This window comes from Scyliorhinus canicula, chromosome 15 (genome assembly GCF_902713615.1).
Source record: "Scyliorhinus canicula chromosome 15, sScyCan1.1, whole genome shotgun sequence".
Classification (NCBI taxonomy): Eukaryota; Metazoa; Chordata; class Chondrichthyes; order Carcharhiniformes; family Scyliorhinidae; genus Scyliorhinus; species Scyliorhinus canicula.
The window spans coordinates 123,060,480-123,083,202 of NC_052160.1; the positions used below are offsets into that span (position 1 = coordinate 123,060,480).

A 22,723-nucleotide genomic window follows, 5' to 3' on the forward strand; every position below is an offset into this window, starting at 1 on the left:
TAGGGAACATAAGTTTAAGGTGCGAGGGGGAAAGTTTAGAGGAGATGTGCGAGGGAAGTTATTTTACACAGAGGGTAGAGGGTGCCTGGAAATTGCTGCCAGAGGAGGTGGTGGAAGCAGGTACTATAGTGATGTTTAAGGGCGTCTTGACAAATACATAAATAGGATTGAAATAGAGGGATACGGGTCCCTGAAGTGTTGAAGGTTTTAGGTTAATCGGGCTGGATGGTCGGTGCAGGCTTGGAGGGCCGAAGGGCCTGTTCCTGTGCTGTACTTTTCTTTGTTTGTTCTTCAAGAGGCCCCTTTGACCAACATTCACAGACCGTGGGAAGTCGCCAGGCTGGTCAACACCCATGGGGCACAAAGGAAGACTTCCCTGCAGTGCAAGAAATGCTTCGATGATCTAAGCCGGAATTCTCTGGCCGTTCGCTGGCAGCGGGATTCTCTGGTCCGGTCGGCAGCGCATCCCCACCCGTAGATTTCCAGGTGCTGTTGCGTGGCTTCAATGGGAATTGCCATAGACAGTGGCGGGAGCAGAAAAGCCCACCACCAGCGAACGGTGCGCCGTCGCTGGGAAACACATGGCTCGGAGGCTGGAAAATCACGCCACTAGTCTATTCAGCTTGGGTAAGTGAACCTCATACTCACTCCACACTCACATCACCAGTCATTTTGCGATTCTGTCATGGGGATGGGATGTGAGCATCACTGTTAAGGCCAGGACTTTTGTTGCCCAACTCTAATACCCTTGAGATGTTGGCGAGATGCTGCCTTCTATAAATGCTTCAGTCCATGTGGCGGCTTGTTAGGGAGGCAACTGCAGGATATCCAACCAGCAGCAGTGACGGCACTGCCATGGTTGGGGGGGGTGGGGGGGGGGGGGGGGGGGGGGGGGTGGAGTAGAGAACGACTTGATGGTGGTGCTGTTCCCATGCACCTGTTGCCCTTGCCCATCTAGCCTGTAGACCTCATGGGTTTGGAAGCTGATAGTAAAGCAGACTGACTTTGTGAATTGCTGCATCGGTGGTAGAAGTAGTTAATGTTGAAGCTGGTTATGACATGCCAATCAAGCGGGCTGCTTTGCCCTGGATGATTGTACTTCTTGAATGTTTATTGAGCCGCCCTCATCTACGCCAGTGGAGAGTATTCCATCAAACTGCTGGCTTGTACCTTTTAGATGGTGCTCCCGCTTTGGGGAGTTAGGAGATTGGTTAGTTTCCACAGAATTATTAGCCTACGACCTGTTCTTTCAAAATACTTGCTCACCATCCATCCATCTGTCTTTATGCAGAAGAAAACAGCCCACAACATGAGGGAGAGAAAGAAATGAGAGGCGAGTTGACTGAGCTCTGACCCTCACTCTTTTTGAGCAGCAGGCTGTATTCTGGCAGGGGGAATAGAGATGGGGCTTGTGCCAAGGGCATGCTCGGCTTTTCACAAGAATCTAGTTAGGGAGCATACATTATTTCAAAACCTTGGAAAATCAAGGTGATTGATGCAGACAATATTTGAGTCAGGCAAGGCAGCCACCCCTCTTTTCTCCATTCAAGATGCCAGCAAGAAGAAGGGGAGGCCAGTGTCCTCCACAACAGAAAGCTGCAGCCACCAGGACACTTGAGGAAACAGACAAAGTCAACTTCACACCTATAGAGCTGTTACAGCATTCACCCGCACCTCCACCATCCCAGAGGCACACAGCTCGGTGGGTCATTGGTCTGGTTAAGCTCAGTGACATAATCTGGTGTTCACAATATCACACAGAGACAGTGATAGCCAAAGTACCTGGCACTCGTTGGAGAAGAGGCCCCCGCTAAACCAGAATCAAGATAATGAGCCACGTCGGTATTCAAACTTCGGTCCACAGAAGATTACCCTGGCTCTCTGGATTACTAGTCTAGCAACAATACCCCTGCCTCAATGAGCAGTAGATGAAAGGAGGCCTGGGACCTGCAGAGGATGCCCGCCAAAGTCGTCAAAGTCAAGAGGGCATAGTAGTCAACAGGCTGACTCCAATTCTGCTGCGGAGTCGGGATGCATCCAGGTGAAGAGGTAGAATTAGAAAAACTAAGACGTTTTGGTCATTGTACATTGTTTTGGCATGTGTAAATGTTTGTTAGCTTGCACTGATTAGCAGTCCACTGGATTCATTCTTACTGTCTGGTGTTTTGTTGGCACTGGACTGGGGTGAGCACAGTAAGAAGTCTTACAACACCAGGTTAAAGTCCAACAGGTTTGTTTCAAACTAGATTTTGGAGTACTGCTCCTTCTTCAGCTGAATGAGGAAGGAGCAGTGCTCCAAAAGCTAGTGATTCGAAGCAAACCTGTTGGACTTTAACCTGGTGTTGTAAGACTTCTTACTGTTAGAACATAGAACATAGAACAGTACAGCACAGAACAGGCCCTTCGGCCCTCGATGTTGTGCCGAGCCATGATCACCCTACTCAAACCCACGTATCCACCCTATACCCATAACCCAACACCCCCCCCCCCCCCCCCCAACCTTACTTTTTAGGACACTACGGGCAATTTAGCATGGCCAATCAATCCACCTAACCCGCACATCTTTAGACTGTGGGAGGAAACCGGAGCACCCGGAGGAAACCCACGCACACACGGGGAGGACGTGCAGACTCCGCACAGACAGTGACCCAGCCAGGAATCGAATCTGGGACCCTGGAGCTGTGAAGCATTTATGCTAACCACCATGCTACCGTGCTGCCCATACTGTTGTTTTAATGGTCACGCATATTCCACCTCTTCCAAGTGAATGACATCCTGGGGGACGAGGGACGGGTGTTCCCCCCCAATACATACTTGTGGATGGAGACATGCCCTTTGACAGGAGTTATAACAGCCATGTGTGAGGGGCCTTCCACTTGTAATATTCCACTCACCTGCACTGCCCTTGAGGCCCCATAGAGAGGCCTTTGCCTTGCATTATAGGAAAATTAATGAATTGATGCTTGTCAGGTGGGTCCATTCCCCCAGGAGGTTGGAGGCCTGCAGTCATAAGTTGGCTGCCATTGACCTACCCCTTGTAAACATCCACCTTCTTCCCTTCATCCCTAAATCTAACTGACAATGGCAAATGGCTCACAGTGAAAGGAAGCTCTAAACTTTGCTGGGGTCTTATAGAATCAATCTAGTAACCCTCCTTGAACTGCCCCCAATGCATTTACATTGTACCTTAAATAAGGAGTCCAAAACTGCACAAAATATTCAAAATAACACAACCAAAGTGATCTTCATTTACCTCCCTGTAACATCCCTCGTTACCCTGGGCCTTATAACCATTAACCTAGACATGCCTCCCTCCCCATGAGCCCACATCAGTAACAGTGTCCATGTCCACCGTGATCTTTCCCACTCTAGTTATCTATGCCACCATTCTTGTCCCCCTCATTAACCCTCTCACTTCTCCCCTCACTGTCACCATCCCTTTGTTCCATCAATACTCTCAGTTCTCCCACCCCCTTGCAGGATTCTAATTGACTGTACTGATCCCTCCCTGTAAAACACTCCTCGCTCCCCAGACACAATCTCCTTCCCCACCCACATTCCTGTTCCCCACTCACAGCCTCTCCTACCCTACTCACATCGCCCCCTCTGCTCATAGCCCCTTCTCCCCCCACATCCAGCCCTCTCTTTGTGCTTTGAATCACCACGCTCCTGAAACCTTCAAACCTCATTCTCTTCAAGCCTTAAACACCACCCGTCCCTCTCACTGCCTGCCTTCAAACCACCACCACCCTAATCCCACCCCATGCCTTTCGTGTACCTTCCCCTGCAGCCTGCACCAATTGTCAAAGCAGCATTGACTGTCCTATAGGTCTCCCTCACTGAGTGCAAGACATGTTTGCTAAGTCGGGTAACTGAACAGTGTATATTCCACTGACTGAAAAGAGCACCCTACTTAAGCACATGCCTCCACCCTATCCCTGTAACCCTGTAACCCCCCCTAACCTTTTAGACACTAAGGGGCAATTTAGCATGGCCAATCCACCTAACCTGCACACCTTTGGACTGTAGGGGGAAACCGGAGCACCCAGAGGAAATACATGGAGAGACACGGGGAGAAAGTGAAAACTCCACACAGTCACCCAAGGCCGCAATTGAACAAGGGTCTCTGGAGATGTGAGGCAGCAGTGCTGACCACTGTGCCACTTTCACAAGGTAAAGTGAAATAATTCAGTGATCAGCCGCCTGAGAGAAGCAGAGAACACAATCTGACATACTGAAGATCAGCTATCCCTTTATACCAGCTTGCATTAGGTAAAGTCGACAGACAGCACCGCCTCCTGGTCCTTCCAGCTTCCTAACACGGAGATGAGTGTACAGAGGGAGAGTCTGGACAAATTGCAAACTGACAAAAGCTGTCAACTCACTCAAGAAACATAAAGGCTTATTGGCCGAGTTGTATGTGACTATGTGGGAGTGGATTGGCCCAAACCTGCCAGAAGTGTGTGCGAGTCTGCTTCTCAACGGAATCGTGTCAAAATCAATGATGAAAGGAATCGTCACCCTCATCAGCAAGCAGAAACGGGAAGAGGAAATCAGAAATTGGTGGATTGTTTCACTGCTTAATGTGGGCAGAAAATTTCTGTCCAAGGTCATCGTCAATCCGGTCAACTCTCCTCTGGAGTGAGAATCACAGAATGGTTACAGCACAGGAGGAGCCATTCAGCCCATCAGGGTTCCTGACAATCTTCAGTGGGAAAGTTGGCCTGCCAGCAACCCACCATGAATGCGTGGAGAAGACGATTCCGATCTGATTTCCTGACATCGGGAAAATGTCTTTTGGACTCCCATCACTTCTGCGACGTTATCCACCACCATTCCCACCAATGGTGGGAGGGGGAAGATTCCACCCGTGATGACTGAGTGTGGTCACTTGGAATTGCCTTAACCATAACATTCCAACAATATAGTTCAGTGATTCATATACTGACTACTCACCCAATGTCACAATAAAAGGTTACTTTATTTCCAACTGTCCAATTAAGTGCCTTATAATATCCATTTGCGATTGCCCCAGGGTTACCACAGGTTATTGCTATACAGAGAATAAAATGAGAAAAGGTAGGAATAAGATTTTAAAAAAAACAAATCCCCAACAGACTTTCATTGCCAATTCCAGATATTAAATACAAATATGAAATGCCACAACACAATTGTTATCTGACTCGTAATCCAGAAATCCAAGGTAATGCTCTGGGGTCCTGGGTTCGAATCCCACCGTGGCAGATGGTGTCATTTTAATTCAATAAAAATCTGGAATTAAAAGTCTAACGATGAGCAATGTCGATTGTCGTAAAACAAAAGCTTTACTAATGTCCTTCAGGGAAGGAAATCTGCTGTCCTTACCCGGTCTGGCCTACATGTGACTGCAGACCCATACAGCAATGTGGTTGACTCTTAATTATTCCCACTGAAATAGCAAGCCACTTAGGTCAAGGGCACTTAGGGATGGGCAACAAATGCTGTCACAGCCTGCCACGCCCACATCCCAAGAACTAATATTTTTTAAAAGGTGGATTCCTGGATGTAGAAGATTGGGCAGGGATTCAGGTTGCGGTAGGGGGTTGCGATGGGGGCTGGGAAGTCAGTGAAATGAGCAGGACATTGGGTGTCAGCAGCCTTCTCAATGCTGGGTCCCTCGATCGAGTACTCAACAACAAGAGACCTGCACCACGAGGCAGCAGGAAAACACGAGTACTTTCTGGCACAGGAAGGCACAAGAGAACGATGTGACTCCCCTGAAATCCCTGAGGCACCTCTAAATATCGGTGGGTTCAGGGATAGTTCCTCTCAAGCGGCTTATTAATGAACCTCAGAGACCCACCACCGACACAGGGGAATCCTGCCTCAGGGCCGTCCTGTTTGCCCTTAATTGGGGATAGATTTCCCCACAAAAGAGAAAATGCTGGAAAATTTCAGCAAGGTCCGGCAGCATCTGTAGAGAGAGACAAGAGCTAACGTTTCAAGTCCGATGACTCTTTGTCAAAGCTTGTAGCTTTCCCCATATTGGCCCTCCTATTCCATTCTTCTGTCCCCATCACTGCCTGTCATCAAGCTCACACCAGCAGACTTCATTAAACAGCAATCAATGCCAGGTATCCACCTACTGTCTGGATGGTGGGAGAGTAAGGAGCGGTGCATGTACATAAGATACGGAAAATAGTGCATAGGTTCAAAATATAAACAAAATGGTTGATGGAATGTTGTCCTATTCTTTCGGGTGTTGTAACTCAAAATGAAGAAATGGCTATTTCAATTTCCACGCATTATCTGCATTACCCCAGCATCAACCATGCTGTAGTCTTTTACGGTCATGTATATTGCTGGTTTTGGTTGAAATCTCAAATGATCTGTCTTTATGCTAAGCAAGATGTTAAGACTGACAATGGTTCAGGTTAGAAACAATTATATGAAATTTATTGCTAGCAACAACTATGTCCAGCCCTGAATAGGCTTTGATGTAGCCTGGGTCCTAACACTTGCATAGGCAGATTACTTGGCTATATGCCTGACTCATAAAGTGTACATGGGCGTCTTACTGGCACAGCATCACAGGCAGTAGTGAACATCTGCAGCCAGGATCACAAGCAATAGTGAACATCAAACATAAAGGCTATACTTTTAATCCTCCAGCCTGACACATGGTATCGTAATGGTAATGCCACTATTCAGCTTTTTTAAGATGCATGTCATTGTCTGAATTGGCATGCATACAATGTCACAACAAAGCATATTCAAATCTTGCACCATGTTTTTGTCATCTCATGAATATCTATTACTTTCACTCAAGTTTCATCAGTAAGTTAATGAACAGTTTTACGATGGCCTGCATTAACACAATTAAGTCAGATTCAAACTAGTTGGAACTTAGAACAAAGCAGAAGAGAAGTATGGGCTTGATTTAAGTATGGATCATTAACACCAATTATTTATTTCCTTTATTTCCTACATCCACCTCTTTAATAGCCCATGGCCGAAGCTATCGGGCGGAATTCTCCGCTCCTGCGAAAAATCGGGAAGGCCGTCGTGAACACGGTCGAGTTTCACAACGGCATCGGAGGCCACTCCTCTCACCTTATTCACCCCTACCCGGAGGGCTAAGAGCGGCCCTCCGTCACTCTCGGCCGCCGGGCCTTGATGCTTGAGGTCGGCGTGCCTAAGTGACGTCAGCCGCGCATGCGCAGGTTGGCCAGCTCCAACCCGCGCATGCACGGCTGACGTCATGACAGCTGACGGCTCCAACCCACGCATGCGCGGTTGCTGTCTTCCCCTCCACTGCCCCGAAAAACGAGGCGGCTTGATCTTGCGGGGCAGCGGAGGGGAAAGTGTGCGTCCCTTTGAGACGCCGGCCCGACGATCGGTGGGCACCGATCGCGAGCCAGTCCCCTCCCGAGCACGGCCATGGTGCTCACTCCCCTCTCCGCCCCCTACAAGCTTCAAACCAGCTTTTGGCGCCATGTTCACGACGGCGGCGACCAGGTGTGGTTGCCACCGTCGTGAACCGGTCGCGAACGGCAGGCCGCTCGGTCCATCCGGGTCGGAGAATCGGCGGTCGCCGTGAAAAATGGCGAGCGGCGATTCTTCCAAGCGGGGGGTGGGAGAATCGCGGGTGACGCCAGGGGGGCGTATCGTGAGTCGCCCGGCCCTCCCGCAATTCTCCCACCAGGCATGGGGAGCGGAGAATCGCGCCCATCATTTCCAACTCCGCCAAAATTAGCACCGCCTTCCATCAAAAGACAGCTCTTTGTTCCAACACTTCAATTTGCACTGAGGCAGGAAATTAAACTATTATGGAATGAGCAGGATGATTGGATGAATCAATATTTATCATTTCACATGTTGTGCTGTTTAAGGGCAGCATGGTAGCACAGTGGTTAGTACTATGACTTCACAGCGCCAGGGTCCTAGGTTCGTTTCCCGGCTTGGGTCACTGGCTGTACGAAATCTGCACATTTTCCCAGTGTCTGCTTGGATTTCCTCCGGGTGCTCCGGTTTCTCCCACAAGTCCCGAAACACGTGCTATTAGGTAAGTTGGACATTCTGAATTCTCCCTCTGTGTACCCGAACAGGTGCTGGAGTGTGGCAACTAGGGGATTTTCACGGTATTGATGATTGCAGTGTTAATGAAGCCTACTTGTGACAATGAAGATTATTATTAAATGTATTGTTGAAACAAAACAATGAGGATTTTTTTGATCCACCCCAAAAAAAAATTCTCCATGCTCGAAGATGTCAAAATATTGTAATGAAATGAAAAAATTTAAATTGCTTATTGTCACAAGTAGGCTTCAAATGAAGTTACTGTGAAGAGCCCCTAGTCGCCACATTCCGCCGCCTGTTCAGGGAGGCTGGTACGGGAATGGAACCCGCGCTGCTGGCCTTGGTCTGCTTTACAAGCCAGCTATTTAGCCCACTGTGCTAAACCAACCCCTGAAGAAAGGATAGAAAACTTGGATGTTAACCAACAAACATGACAATTGATTAAAAGTGGCTCAATCATTTGGTACAGACAGGCAAGACAGTCACGCTGTAAAACAGGAAAACATAACTTACGTTCACAGAATAGAACCTCGCCATCCCATCCCTCAGCTGTACATTGCCGATAATCTCGACCCACCATTTTGTATCTAGAAAAAGAAAATTAAACCATGTATTTTTGGGAAACCGGTATAGTTTGCAAAGGAATTGGGGTCCAATGAGGAAATATCTACTCAACTAGCAACAAACACGTCAATAAAGTCAAGGGTTGTACATGATTAGCAAAAAAGAGTTGAAATCAAAGGGCGCGATTCAATCACTGTGTTGCGCCCGACAATCCGGGCGTGCCGGGTAAATCACGGGAGAGGGCAAAATCGTGATTCGAACATTTTGCAATTCACCCGGCCCGCTCCCGATGGCAAAATCCAGACCGTGCCCAAAAATGGCAAGGTGGTCATTAAGCCTAATTTGCATTCATTTCAATCTCATTAGCGAGGGGGGATGGGAACCTAAATTGTAGACCCAGTGTACAGGATGTTGAGAGTAGTGAGGTCAGGGATAGGGTTAAAAGTTCGAAAGAGGGCACCGGCAAGCAAGACGCTGGTTTGAAGTGTGTCTACTTCAACGCCAGGAGCATCCGGAATAAGGTGGGTGAGCTTGCAGCATGGGTTGGTACCTGGGATCTTGATGTTGTGGCGATTTCGGAGACATGGGTAGAGCAGGGACAGGAATGGTTGTTGCAGGTTCCAGGATTTAGATGTTTCTGTAAGAACAGAGAAGATGGTAAAAGAGGGGGGGGTGTGGCATTGTTAATCAAAGAAAGTATTACGGCGGTAGAAAGGACGCTTGAGGACTCGTCTACTGAGGCAGTATGGGCCGAGGTTAGGAACAGTAGAGGAGAGGTCACCCTGTTGGGAGTTGTCTATAGACCTCCGAATAGTCCCAGAGATGTAGAGGAAAGGATTGCAAAGATGATTCTTGACAGGAGCGAGAGTAACAGGGTAGTTGTTATGGGGGACTTTAACTTTCCAAATATTGACTGGAAATACTATAGTTCGAGTACTATAGATGGGTCAGTTTTTGTGCAGTGCGTGCAGGAGGGTTTTCTGACACAGTATGTAGACAGGCCAACAAGGGGCGAGGCCACATTGGATTTGGTACTGGGTAATGAACCCGGCCAGGTGTTAGATTTAGATGTAGGTGAGCACTTTGGGGATAGTGATCACAACTCGGTTATGTTTACTTTAGCAATGGGCAGGGATAGGTATATACCGCAAGGCAAGAATTATAGCTGGGGGGAAAGGCAATTATGATGCTATTCGGCAAGATTTAGGAGGTATAGGATGGGGAAGGAAACTGCAGGGGATGGGTACAATCGAAATGTGGAGCTTTTTCAAGGAACAGCTACTGCGTGTCCTTGATAAGTATGTACCTGTCAGGCAGGGAGGAAGTTGTCGAGCAAGGGAGCCGTGGTTTACTAAGGAAGTTGAAGCACTTGTCAAGAGGAAGAAGAAGGCTTATGTTAGGATGAGACATGAAGGCTCAGTTAGGGCACTTGAGAGTTACAAGTTAGCCAGGAAGGACCTAAAGGGAGGGTTAAGAAGAGCGAGGAGAGGACACGAAAAGTCGTTGGCGGATAGGATCAAGGAAAACCCTAAGGCTTTCTATAGGTATATCAGGAACAAAAGAATGACTCGAGTAAGATTAGGGCCAATCAAGGATAGTAGTGGAAAGTTGTGTGTGGAATCAGAGGAGATAGGGGAAGCATTAAATGGATATTTTTCGTCAGTGTTTACACTGGAGAAAGACAATGTTGTCGAGGAGAACACTCAGGTTCAGTCGACCAGGCTAGATAGAATTGAGGTTCAAAAGGAGGAGGTGTTAGCAATTTTAGAAAATGTCAAAATAGACAAGTCCCCTGGGCCAGATGGGATTTATCCTAGGATTCTCTGGGAAGCCAGGGAGGAGATTGCTGAGCCTTTGTCCTTGATCTTTATGTCGTCTTTGTTGACAGGAATAGTGCCGGAAGACTGGAGGATAGCAAATGTTGTCCCCTTGTTCAAGAAGGGGAGTAGAGACAACCCTGGTAATTATAGACCTGTGAGCCTTACTTCGGTTGTGGGTAAAATGTTGGAAAAGGTTATAAGAGATAGGGTTTATAATCATCTTGAAAAGAACAAGTTGATTAGCGATACTCAACACGGTTTTGTGAAGGGTAGGTCATGTCTCACAAACCTTATTGAGTTTTTTGAGAAGGTGACCAAACAGGTGGATCAGGGTAAAGCTGTTGATGTGGTGTATATGGATTTCAGTAAGGCGTTTGATAAGGTTCCCCACGGTAGGCTATTGCAGAAAATAAGGAAGTATGGAATTGAAGGTGATTTAGCGGTTTGGATCAGTAATTGGCTAGCTGAAAGAAGACAGAGGGTGGTGGTTGATGGCAAATGTTCATCCTGGAGTTCAGTTACTAGTGGTGTACCGCAAGGATCTGTTTTGGGGCCACTGCTGTTTGTCATTTTTATAAATGACCTGGAAGAGGGTGTAGAAGGATGGGTTAGTAAATTTGCAGATGACACGAAGGTCGGTGGAGTTGTGGATAGTGCTGAAGGATGTTATAGGATACAGAGGGACATAGATAAGCTGCAGAGCTGGGCTGAGAGGTGGCAGATGGAGTTTAATGCGGAAAAGTGTGAGGTGGTTCACTTTGGAAGGAGTAACAGGAATGCAGAGTACTGGGCTAATGGCAAGATTCTTGGTAGTGTAGATGAACAGAGAGATCTCGGCATCCAGGTACATAAATCCCTGAAAGTTGGCACCCAGGTTAATAGGGCTGTTAAGAAGGCATATGGTGTGCTAGCCTTTATAAGCAGGGGGATTGAGTTTCGGAACCACAAGGTCATGCTGCAGCTGTACATAACTCTGGTGCGGCCACACCTGGAGTACTGCGTGCAGTTCTGGTCACCACATTATAGGAAGGATGTGGAAGCTTTGGAAAGGGTTCAGAGGAGATTTACTAGGATGTTGCCTGGCATGGAGGGAAGGTCTTACGAGGAAAGGCTCAGGGAATTGAGGTTGTTTTCATTAGAGAGGAGAAGGCTGAGAGGTGACTTAATAGAGACATATAAGATAGTCAGAGGGTTAGATAGGGTGGACAGTGAGAGTCTTTTTCCTCGGATGGTGATGACCAACACGAGGGGACATAGCTTTAAATTGAGGGGTGAGAGATATAGGACAGATGTCAGAGGCAGTTTCTTTACTCAGAGAGTAGTAGGGGTGTGGAACGCCCTGCCTGCAATAGTAGTAGACTCGCCAACTTTAAGGGTTTTTAAGTGGTCACTGGATAGACATATGGATGAAAATGGAATAGTGTAGGTCAGATAGGCTTCAGATGGTTTCACAGGTCGGCGCAACATCGAGGGCCGAAGGGCCCGTACTGCGCTGTAGTGTTCTATGTTCTATGTTCTATGTTCTATGAGATTGAAGTCAAATGTAGCGGCCTCCTGGGAGTCAACCAACCCCCCTGCGAGAAGTTAAGTGGTCATCATTTGATACTGCTTTAAAAAAACAGGAAGCTGACGCAATGGCTACTGAGGGGAAGGGAGGAGGTGAGGAGCCATCTCCATTTACTGGCAAAAAGCTCGAGGGTGCCATTACTGCTGCCCTCGTGCTTACAGGAGGTGGGGGGGGGGGGGGATGAGCAATCTTCAAGGGGAATGGAGTTGCTTGGGAACTGGTGGTGTCCAGGTTGGAGTTCATCCCTGGGCTGGATGGGTGAGGTTCTTTGCGTCTGTGAGGTCTTCAACCATCTTTAAATATTGTGGCGACCCATAACAGGGGCAACCACAACTGCAGCCTGTCTGTCCTAACAAACTCTCCCAGAATAGAGTCCTGCTGCAGTTTCTCCCATGAAAGTCAATTTTGGTCCCTTTGACTGTGGACAACCTCTAGCTTCACAGCTGAAGGCTATTTCAAAGGCGAGATTAGCCTTGTTAGTTGTGAGAGCACTTCACGCTCCTGAACTCTCAAGTGCCTCCTTGAGGGCTCAGGTGCCATGCCTCAGAGGAAGATTAGTGGACTGGATGTCCAGTAAACCTTGATGCCTGAATAGTGGTCCTGAATTCTAGGAGCGTCAGCACCATGGAGGCAGCTGCCAACAATGTGACACTAAAGCGCAAGACCTCAACACTGAGGATCTTCTCACGGCTAAAGGGTAAGTGTCAGGTTGAGTGGAGGGCTGCTGAGCATGACCTCTCTAATATTTCTGGTAGAGGATTGGGGTCCAGGTGCTCCTGATCTGGGTGGGGGTGAGCGTGCAGAGAGATGTTTGCCATCACACTGGCTCATTGGATGGCACTCTGAAAGAAGGCGGGACAATCAAGGTAAGTGTGGGGGAGCTCTTGGAGATTTGAGGGCCCCGAGATTGAATTGCGAACTGATTGTTGGCCTTTCCCTTTCTTCATTTCCTTCCAGACAAAAATATGTTTGCTAGCGTGGATCCTGCAGAAGCTACCCGCACTGTGCTTGTCGAAACCAAAGCAGGCAGACACTGCAGGTGGCAGCAAGGCCACCTCAGGCTGGAGGTGGCACCACATGTGCAGGGGGCTCTCTCATCGGGCTATGGAGGAGAGCAGAACGGGAGGCCAGTGACAGCCCAAGGTGTACAAAAGCCATTGGTCCTTCCATGAGCTGATGGACAGCGTTTGTCATAGGAGATTGCATCCCAAAAGGGAGACAATGCAGCACCTGTGCTATGTCCTCCTGGACATGGCACCCATGGAGGAGGAAGACACCCCTCCCAGTGGCCATGAAGGTTACGTCAGTCCTTAATTTCTATGCTATTAGGTCATTCCAGGGCTCAAGCGGGATCTTGTGTGCCATATCACAAACTTCACAAACTTCAGCTGGCACAAGAGGGAGATATTAGGAATTTGGGACCAGACATGGGATTGAAGATGTAGTAGGCAATTTAGGGATTAAATAGACTAAGGGAAAAAACTGCTAGCATGGAATCAGAGGGACACAGCCGCACCTGGCATAAGTTACATTGTCCCATTCAGGCTTAAACTTGTTAGTGGGAATACACAGGATGCCCCTGTTCAGCCAGGTTGATTCACCCAAGACCCATTGTCCTTCGGGACACTTTTGTTTGACCAGCCATTAGCCCATTACAGAATCTGATGGCCTATTTTGTCCATAAATGGGAGCTTAGTTGAATATCAATAGCATGGCTATTTTCTTTTGTAGAAACAAGAGTGAAAAATCAACAGTCAAGACAATGATAATGGGCTCAAGTTTGGACACTCCAGGGGAGAACCTTTGTTTGAGGGGCTGGGCAAAGCTCAGAGGAATAGATAAAGAATCCTGTTTGAACAGCTGAAGAGAACGATTTGAAAAGCCACCAAAAGAGGTCATGGAAAGCTGTCCAGAGACAGGGTTCTGAAGAAGGTTCTGAAGCAGTTTCACTAACAGCAGAAAACTTTCTTCGTAAATGCAAGTATCACCTTTGCCTGCTTATGTTATTGGAATTACATCTGTATGTTTATTTGAAGTGCTGTTTAATGGGAACTTGTGTGTAAGGGTCAAGAAGGTACATGGAATCTGTTATTGTTAGGATTGAACTTTAAAATGTTAAATATTATTGTTCTTTTGTTCTAATAAAGTTTGTTCATAAAATAACCACGCCCTATTTCTTATGTTTTCACTCCTGGAACGAACCGGTCTTTCCTCACCGCTTTAAACTTAAAAACGTCATGGTTCTGATCCAGTGTCTAAACCACTGTTGAGAGCCGACCATGCGCCTGTAACAAATCAGATGTATCCAGGAGGTGATGGATGTTCTGTATGCCTGGGCATCCAACCATAACACCTTCAACCAAGACCAGGCCCAACAAGGTGCTGGGGCTGCAGGATTCGCTGCCATCGCCAGGGGGCCACCGATGGCACGGGTATCGTCCTGCGGACACCGGGCACCATAGTGTGCCCTATATTAACAGGAAGGGGTTTCATTCCTTGCATATTTAGATCGTGTGCGGCCACCACTTGAGGATCATGCATGTGTGTGCACACTACACTGGGAGCGTGCATGGCAGCTACATCCTGAGGCGCTCAGAGATCCTCGTTGTGACACCCCAGGATGACGGGTCGATTCATTGGTGACAAGGGAAATCCTATGGGGGTATGGTTGATGAAGCCGGTGTAGAGGTCCGGAGACCAAGGTGGAGGCCCATGTTGCCACCCATGCTGTCATTGATCGGTGCATTGACCTGCTCAAAATGCGGTTCTAATGCCTGGACCACTCTGACGGCACAGGCTACAGAGGGTCTCCTGCTTTGCGGTGGTCTGCTATGCGCTCCGCAATCTATCACAGCAGCGGGGTGACATGCTGGAGGAGGAGGATGTGGAGGGACATGTGGCCTCATCTCAGGAGGAGGAGGCGGACGATGCGAACTAGGAGGCGCTGAAGGACAAGCCTGAGGAGCAGCTGCAGGATGGAGAACAGATGGCAGCAAGGGTCCAAAATGCCAAGTGGGCCAGCGAGGCCCACATCGTCTCCAGATTCTCCGGAGATGAGGCTGTGTCCTTCAGCTCAACACCCTCCCTCCCGACCAATCAGTTCCCCCCTCCAAGTGTTTATGTAACATTACTCCAGGGTGATGAGCCTGTGTTGGCACTATCAGCGGGTCACTGCACAAAGCAGGAGAGTGATGATCACTCACTGTGAGAAAAGCTCAGATGCTCCTCAGACAGCTGACTCCTGTCTTTCTGCTGACAGTGCGCTCACACTCATCCTCATGATAGAGTCTGAATTGGGGGCTTTTGATCTAGTACCACTGTGCGCTGTTGGTGGAAATGGGTAGTGGGCAGAATAGGGGGTGGGGGTGCAGGTGAGCCTGCTTTGAAGACTAATGTGATAGAGGCTTTGCATGTCTCAGTGTGAAATGTTTTAATGGTGACTATTTTAATAGCTACAGATAGTGACCTCACCAGTTCCCACTCAGTTCTTGAAAATTAAAAATGAAATGAAATGAAAATCGCTTATTGTCACGAGTAGGCTTCAATGAAGTTACTGTGAAAAGCCCCTAGTCGCCACATTCCGGCGCCTGTCCGGGGAGGCTGGTACGGGAATCGAACCATGCTGCTGGCCTGCTTGGTCTGCTTTAAAAGCCAGCGATTTAGCCTGGTGAGCTAAACCAGCCCCTTGAGCTAAACCAGCCCCTTCTTCTGAACTTTCTTAATCTTTCGTGCTCTAATGCTTTGTCCAGGCGTGTCTCTGGGGCACACATCAGAGGTGGAGGCAGCCTGCAGTTTTCTGTGCCCTGTGGCCTTTTATGCCCAGGGTGGACATCCTCTGCAGGCCTGTAGTCGGAGTTTCCTGGCTGACGTACCAGTGTCACAGGCCTCCACGTGCTATCCTGTTCTGCCCGCTGCTCTTGAGATGTACCGGTGTCAGGAGGGTGGGGGATTCAGACTGCTTTATTCTCCTTGGTGGTAGGTCCCGGGATGGGCTGCAATACTTCCTCCTCCCTGAGGGTGCCTGTGGGGCCCTGGGTGAACTCCAGACGCCTCTGAATCATCTGGCCCTGTCGGTCCTGGAGGACCCCATCGTCTGCACCATGGTGTCAACCTCAGCAATAGACCCCAGTCATTTGGCCATGCGCTGGAGAGTCAAGGCAATGTCCACCTGTGTCTGAGGCATGTTCCTCAGTGACTGGGACATGATGTCAAGCCCCTCAGCCATGGTCATCACAGATTTAGCCATGCCTGGGACACCACCACTCAAGGTGCAGACATTGATCTCCAGAATGTCCACTGAAGCCGCCACCCTAGCAGTGTTGGGCTTGCTGCCATGCATTGCGGCCACCACCTCCTGCACCTGAAGGCTTTGGGACTCCTCCAATTGGCCTTGCAGTCACTGGAAAGTCAATGAGGCACAAATCAGGCAAATCAGACAGCGAGGGAGTCAGGCATGTTGAGATTCATGTGGGAGTTCTTTATTTTGCACTAAGTGGGGGTGAAAACAGGCCGCATTCTCGCCATTGTAGCTAAAGCGAAACACCCCACCAAACAAAATGACACTTTGAAATTCTTTGGGTGAATTGCGCCCAATTTGAATTGTAGTGCTGCTAAAAAATAAATGCTAGTCAAACTCCATATAAAGTTCAATATACAGAGGGAACATTGTGTTGCCACCTTGAAGCTAAATTACAATATAAATTAAATATATTTAAGAAGCAGCAGGTACAGTTATCCGATGTTGATCTTTGTACATGGGTCAAGGCATCAGTGACACATTTAACATTTCTACTTTTCTACTAACATTCCAAGCCCAGCACTAACATCTCTGATGGTGATCAATATAGAGACTTCTTTTAAAATTGTCAGTTCAACACTAAATTGGAGACTCGCAGAGCTCATGCTGAGACCTGTTATCAGACATATAAAGAACGAGAGATGGTTATCTCAAATTGTCTTGTGGTAAAAAATTGTAGTAGTCTTTCAGTAACAGTGGCTAGGGTAGTGAACAGAAACCCCAATATTTTATTTAATTTTGTAAGACTGTGAGGAAAGGATACTTCGCTCCAGAAAATAGTTCACGATTACTCCTTAAACAATACTACTCAATACAGTGAATACAATACCCTTAATTGCTATCTTACTCCCCATTTAAACAATAAAAGAAAAAAACAATCTCAGCTCTCAAACTACCTTAACTACCAGTGGCACAGAGGAATACTTGCTTTCGAGATATTCTTTGAGAAAGAGATCTTTTGACACTGCTTTCCAGATGAGATCTGACTCATGTCATACCCATGCAGAAATTCTGGCTATATGTCTTCAAAAGCTGTTTCAACTGGCGTGTTTCAACTCCTCAGACAAGTCGGCACAGCTCTAAAGACTGTTAATCTCTTTTTAACTAAACTGTAGAGAGCATAACCTGACATTTGGTCCCTGCTTGATCCAGAATGGAACTCATCTCAAAATGCTTTCTCAAAAAGCCTGATGCCTTAGCTCCACCCAGCAATTACATCATCTCACCAAGCTGAAAAAGAATTAATTCCTGAGGGAATCACCTAAATCCCAAGCTTTTACCACGGTTAATTGCACCTCAGGCCCCTAAAAACTCTGTTGGCTTTCAAACCAAGATTCTTTTAAAACATGACTGCAGCAGTCAAACACGCTCCAATGCAGGCTTTTAAACCTTACTTCATTAAATACTTACAATACAATATATCTGAAATTTCTACATTTATAACAATAGTGAATACTCACCCAATGTCACAAGCAAAGGTAATTTTACTTCCAAATGTCTTATTTGGTTCGATATAATATCCATTCAGAATCCCCCCTGGATCACCACAGTTTAAAGCTACACAGGAAATAGAATCGGAAAAGGTAGAAATGTTACAATCCATTGCAATCCAGGTCTTTAACATGAAGATAATAAGCTACCACACAATTGCTTGAAAGCAGGTCAGTCACATTGCAAAAGAGAGAAATCAAATTACGTTTGCAGGATGGAACCTCGCCATCCCAACCCTCAGCTGTACATTCCCGATAGTCTCTACCCAGCATTTTGTATCTAGAAAAAGAAAAAGAATCCAACATTAAATATTTGAAGGTTAATTAGGGAAGTCAGTGTTTTGACCATATAGTAATTCTAAGATGCATGGAGGAAAAATCTATCAAATTATTAAAAATACATGGTTAAAAAAAAATCAAACAATCAAAAGTTGAAAATTTTCCCAAATTCTGCCCCATCTGCCAAAAGTTTGTCCAATGACTTAATTTATCTATATCCCTTCACAAAACTAAGTTAGAAGAACAATGAAGGAATCAGTCTCACATTGAGAATTGCTATTAGAAACGTGAATAATGAGAGATGGACAGTCATTTAAAATTGCCCCAATCACAACATTAAAATAACATGAACCTTCACCAAAATTATTCAGTAATTTATGTACTGAAAACTTACCCAATGTCACAATAAAAAGTAACTTTATTTCCAATTGTTTTATTTGGTGCCCTATAATATCCATTCAGAATCTGTCCAGGGTTACCACAGGTTATTGCTGCACAGGAAATATGATGAAAGAGATAGAAATGTGACAAAACCTCAAATTTTCTGACAGTTTTTTCACAGTGTTTAACATGAAGATAAATAGTCATAACATAATTCTCCCCAATATTAGAAGAGCCCAACTTTGAAATTAATTTATCTAAATAATGCCAACATAAATGCACGATTTTCTCTTATCCCACAACACTTTACAAGAGTTCCGTCTCTGTCTTCAATTGCATTCTGTATTGGGCTGTATCAATCTTCAACTACTTACTAAATGGTGAGACACTAGGAGACATAGAGGAGCAACGATATTTGGCATTGAATGCAAGCAAGTCAATGAAAATGAGTGCCAAGATACAAAATATAATCAAGATTCTTAATTCAATATTGTTCATTGTTTCACGAATGTTGGAACTCAAAAGTGAACAAATGACTTTAAAGATTCTTGTCCATCTCGAAGATCCTTTATTTACCCTTCCAGGGCGTTATTTGCTCTACCTCAGCACCTCTGCCACTAAAATCTTCCACCGTGTTTTTGTAACCTCATCAGTATCTTCTTTCACTCAAGTGTAAACAAATGCAACAGTTTGCATTGTCTGCACAAACAGAATTAAATCAATGGGGCCCAAATAGGGTCTTAAGTGGAGAAGGGAAGAAAAGAAAAATGGAGTGTGGATAATTAATGTTCATTGCATTTCTACTTTACTTTCCGCTTCCTCCTCCTGATTCTCCCATAGACCAAACTACCGCTGCATTCCAACTCAAGATCCCCAAAACTGGCACCTTCGAAACTTCCCGTCGCCCACCAAAACCCAGCTCCTTCCTACAACACTGCCATTGGTGCAAAGACAGCAGATTAATTAAAGACTTGTGGGGGAAGCAGGTTTGATGTGACGGATGCTAAATTCTCATATCATACATTGGCTGGATGGGGGTGAGTGGCAAGAGGTGGCATAGGTTGGGATGGACAGTACAAAGGTAGTGCATGGGGTGTGGTGGGGGGGCGGGATGAGGGCAATCAGGGGTGAGGCTGGAGGGATGTCTTTTGCTTTATTGTATTTTCAAATTTTGACAATGTGCTGGAGCACGGAGGCAGGCCTTTTGCCCAGTGAGCCTCTGCACCCAATAGCCTCATCACTCCTTCTGGAGGTGGCGAGTGCGAATCTCATTTCATGCTGCTCCTCAGAGTGAAAATCCTAACTTCCGGACCACTTTTTCAAAGTTTGGGTTTGTGGAGCTGGGAATTGTACCAACTCTGCGTTCCCCACCTGGGGAAGTAACGCCAGGTCATTATTTTGCTTTAATATGCAATGTTGAATCTAAACACGGAGTTAATGTATACTCCCATCCAAGAATTCAGAATTCCAAGCTAGAACACGTCAAAATACAGTAGGAAAGCAAATCAATAACCTACACCTTTTGAGCAATTCATTGCTGGCTGGCTCAATCATTCTGTATAGGAAGCAGATCAGTCACATTACAAAATTGAGAAACATAACTTACGTTCACAGGATGGAACCTCACCATCCCATCCCTCATTTGTACATCGCCGATAATCTCTACCCACCATTTTGTATCTAGACAAAGAGAAGAAAACCACCTGTATTAGTAACCTGCAAGTTAATGGAAAGTGTTAGTGTGCTGACCAGATTGGAATTCTAAAGGTCGACAGAGAAATAAATCTATCAAAACTGTATGAGACAAAATGGGTCCAGGTTAGCAGAATGATGAATGAATCAAATGCAGTTGTGCTGTTGTGAAATAAATTAATGCAACTGAGACCCTGTATAAAGTACATTGCACAGGAGAAATATTGGTGCATCCAGCTCATATTCCAGCTGATTTTCAATACAGTTTAAGAATTTCGAGGGACCAGCAGACACGGACAGTCATGTTGATCTTAGATTATGGGTCTGGGTCATTAACAGATTCAGCATTTTCAGCTCTGCATTAATTTTCCAATCTGAGCACTAATATTAATCACCTTAATCTGTACGAACATCAACACTAAAGTAGAGCCTCATTCAGGGATCACACTGAGAGTTGTTATCAGAAATGTGAAGCACAAGGGGCAGCCGTTTGAAATGATCTTAAACGCAACATTAAAATAAAATAATCTAGTCCCTCAACAAAATAATTCATTGATTAATATACTGAATACTCACCCAATGTCACAATAAAAAGTAACTTTATTTTCAACTGTCTGATTTGGTGCAGTAAAATATCCATTCAGAATCTCTCCTGGGTGACCACAGTTCATTGCTTCACAGAAAATAAAATAAGAACATATAAGATTATTACAAAACTCCAAGATCTGCACCAGTCTTTTCATTACAAATATTAACGTGAAGATGAACAGCTACAAGCAAATTCTTCGAGCCATTCAAAAGTCTGTCCGTTTTGGTGGGACCAGAACATTCCGCCAGTGGAACTGACAGAAAATCCCACCCCATATGTTTGAAATTAATGTTTCAAAAATATGGCAACACAGATGCAAGACTTTCTCTCAATCTGCAACAATGAGGGGCGAAATTCTCCGCACCCGCGGAAAGTCGGCAAACCGTCGTAAAAATCGGGACCGTTTTACGACGGTCGCGAAGGCTTCATTTCCCGACGGATTCACTTCCTGGAAATGGGCTAGTAGCGCGGCCGCGTCAATTACGTGCGTGATGACGACGGAACGCGACGACGACATGAACCCGCCCATGTGATGCCGCCCGACGCCGTAAAAAGGCGCGGGCGACCACAGAATCTGTCGGGCAGGATGTCGGAGCCCAGGCGAGCTGCTCCTCGCTTTATAGATGCAGACGTCGAGGCGCTGCTCGATGCCGTGGAGCAGAGGAGGGGCATCATCCGCCCGCGGAGAGGGCATCGCCAACCTGCCAGCACGGTACGCCAGGCCTGGCGTGACGTGGCTGCTGCCGTCAGTGCTGTGGGGCAGACCCCTCGCTCAGCAGAGCAATGTCGAAAGAAGCTACACGACCTCACCAGGTCTGCCAGGGTAAGTGCCATGAGGGTGCCCCCTAGTCACAACCATCCCTCCCCCTTAACTGCCGGGGGGGGGGGGGGGAGAGGGATTGGGGCAGAGTTATTTGAGGGTGGTTCACAAAGTTGTCACAGACCCAGGGCTCTGGCCCCGAGGAGAGATGCAATCATCTGATGACAACTTGCCCCCCCCAAACTGTGCCAGTATCTGAACGGACTGCTGATACCTACCGTTTTGGAATGATCTACCTATGTTCCCTCCCCCAACAGGCCAAGGCCGGTCATAACCACCGTGAGCGGCACAAAACTGGAGGGGGTTCGCCCAACATGCACCCCCTCAGCACCTTTGAACAGAGGGCACTGGACCTTGTTGGGGGGTCTGCCACCCGCGATATCGCGCAATGCGAGGTTGGCGGAACTGCAGCAAGTGAGACAACCCTCCCTGACAAACACCCCCCCCTCCCCCATCCTCTGTCCCTTCACACACCCTGCCCACTGGGACACCTCCCCATCCTCTGTCCCTTCACACACCCTGCCTACTGGGACACCTCCCCATCCTCTGTCCCTTCACACACCCTGCCCACTGGGACACCTCCCCATCCTCTGTCCCTTCACACACCCTGCCCACTGGGACACCTCCCCATCCTCTGTCCCTTCACACACCCTGCCCACTGGGACACCTCCCCATCCTCTGTCCCTTCACACACCCTGCCCACTGGGACACCTCCCCATCCTCTGTCCCTTCACACACCCTGCCCACTGGGACACCTCCCCATCCTCTGTCCCTTCACACACCCTGCCCACTGGGACCGTCCAGCGGCCTGCCGAGCAAATCGAAATAACCCGTCTCATTCTCTTCCCTAGGACGTGATGCCGAACGACCAGGGCCGTCTGGCTGCAGACGGAGACAGGAATCTGCCGCCACCTCACCCGGGGTCTCACAACAGAGGGTGCCCGATCAGCGGGCAGCCCTATCCGCCCCAACCCAATCTGCGGACCAGGACGCACAGAGGGTTCGAAGTCCACCACCACCACCAGAAATGGCCAGGGACAACCCTCCTGTCGCTGAGCAGCCCCACACCATGGACGAGGACCTAAGCATTGAGAGCGTCGGGCTTGCGGCACTGCTTTCTCCCACCACATCCATCATCCCAGAGATACACACCCCGGCGGGCCTAT

General features: G+C 47.3%; 1 protein-coding gene across 1 annotated transcript in view; it reads right to left on the bottom strand.

The window, feature by feature from the left end:
• The window catches only part of LOC119978257 (sushi, von Willebrand factor type A, EGF and pentraxin domain-containing protein 1-like), a 129,039-nt gene that overhangs the window by 42,872 nt on the left and 63,444 nt on the right, over nucleotides 1–22,723 (bottom strand). The window contains exons 29-35 of the mRNA XM_038819737.1: nucleotides 20,725–20,821; nucleotides 20,063–20,136; nucleotides 18,470–18,566; nucleotides 18,003–18,076; nucleotides 17,767–17,863; nucleotides 8,572–8,645; nucleotides 4,957–5,053 (exon numbers count right to left, since the gene is read on the bottom strand). Coding sequence (XP_038675665.1) covers nucleotides 4,957–5,053; nucleotides 8,572–8,645; nucleotides 17,767–17,863; nucleotides 18,003–18,076; nucleotides 18,470–18,566; nucleotides 20,063–20,136; nucleotides 20,725–20,821 — 610 coding nt within the window. The remainder of the gene's footprint in view (nucleotides 1–4,956; nucleotides 5,054–8,571; nucleotides 8,646–17,766; nucleotides 17,864–18,002; nucleotides 18,077–18,469; nucleotides 18,567–20,062; nucleotides 20,137–20,724; nucleotides 20,822–22,723) is intronic.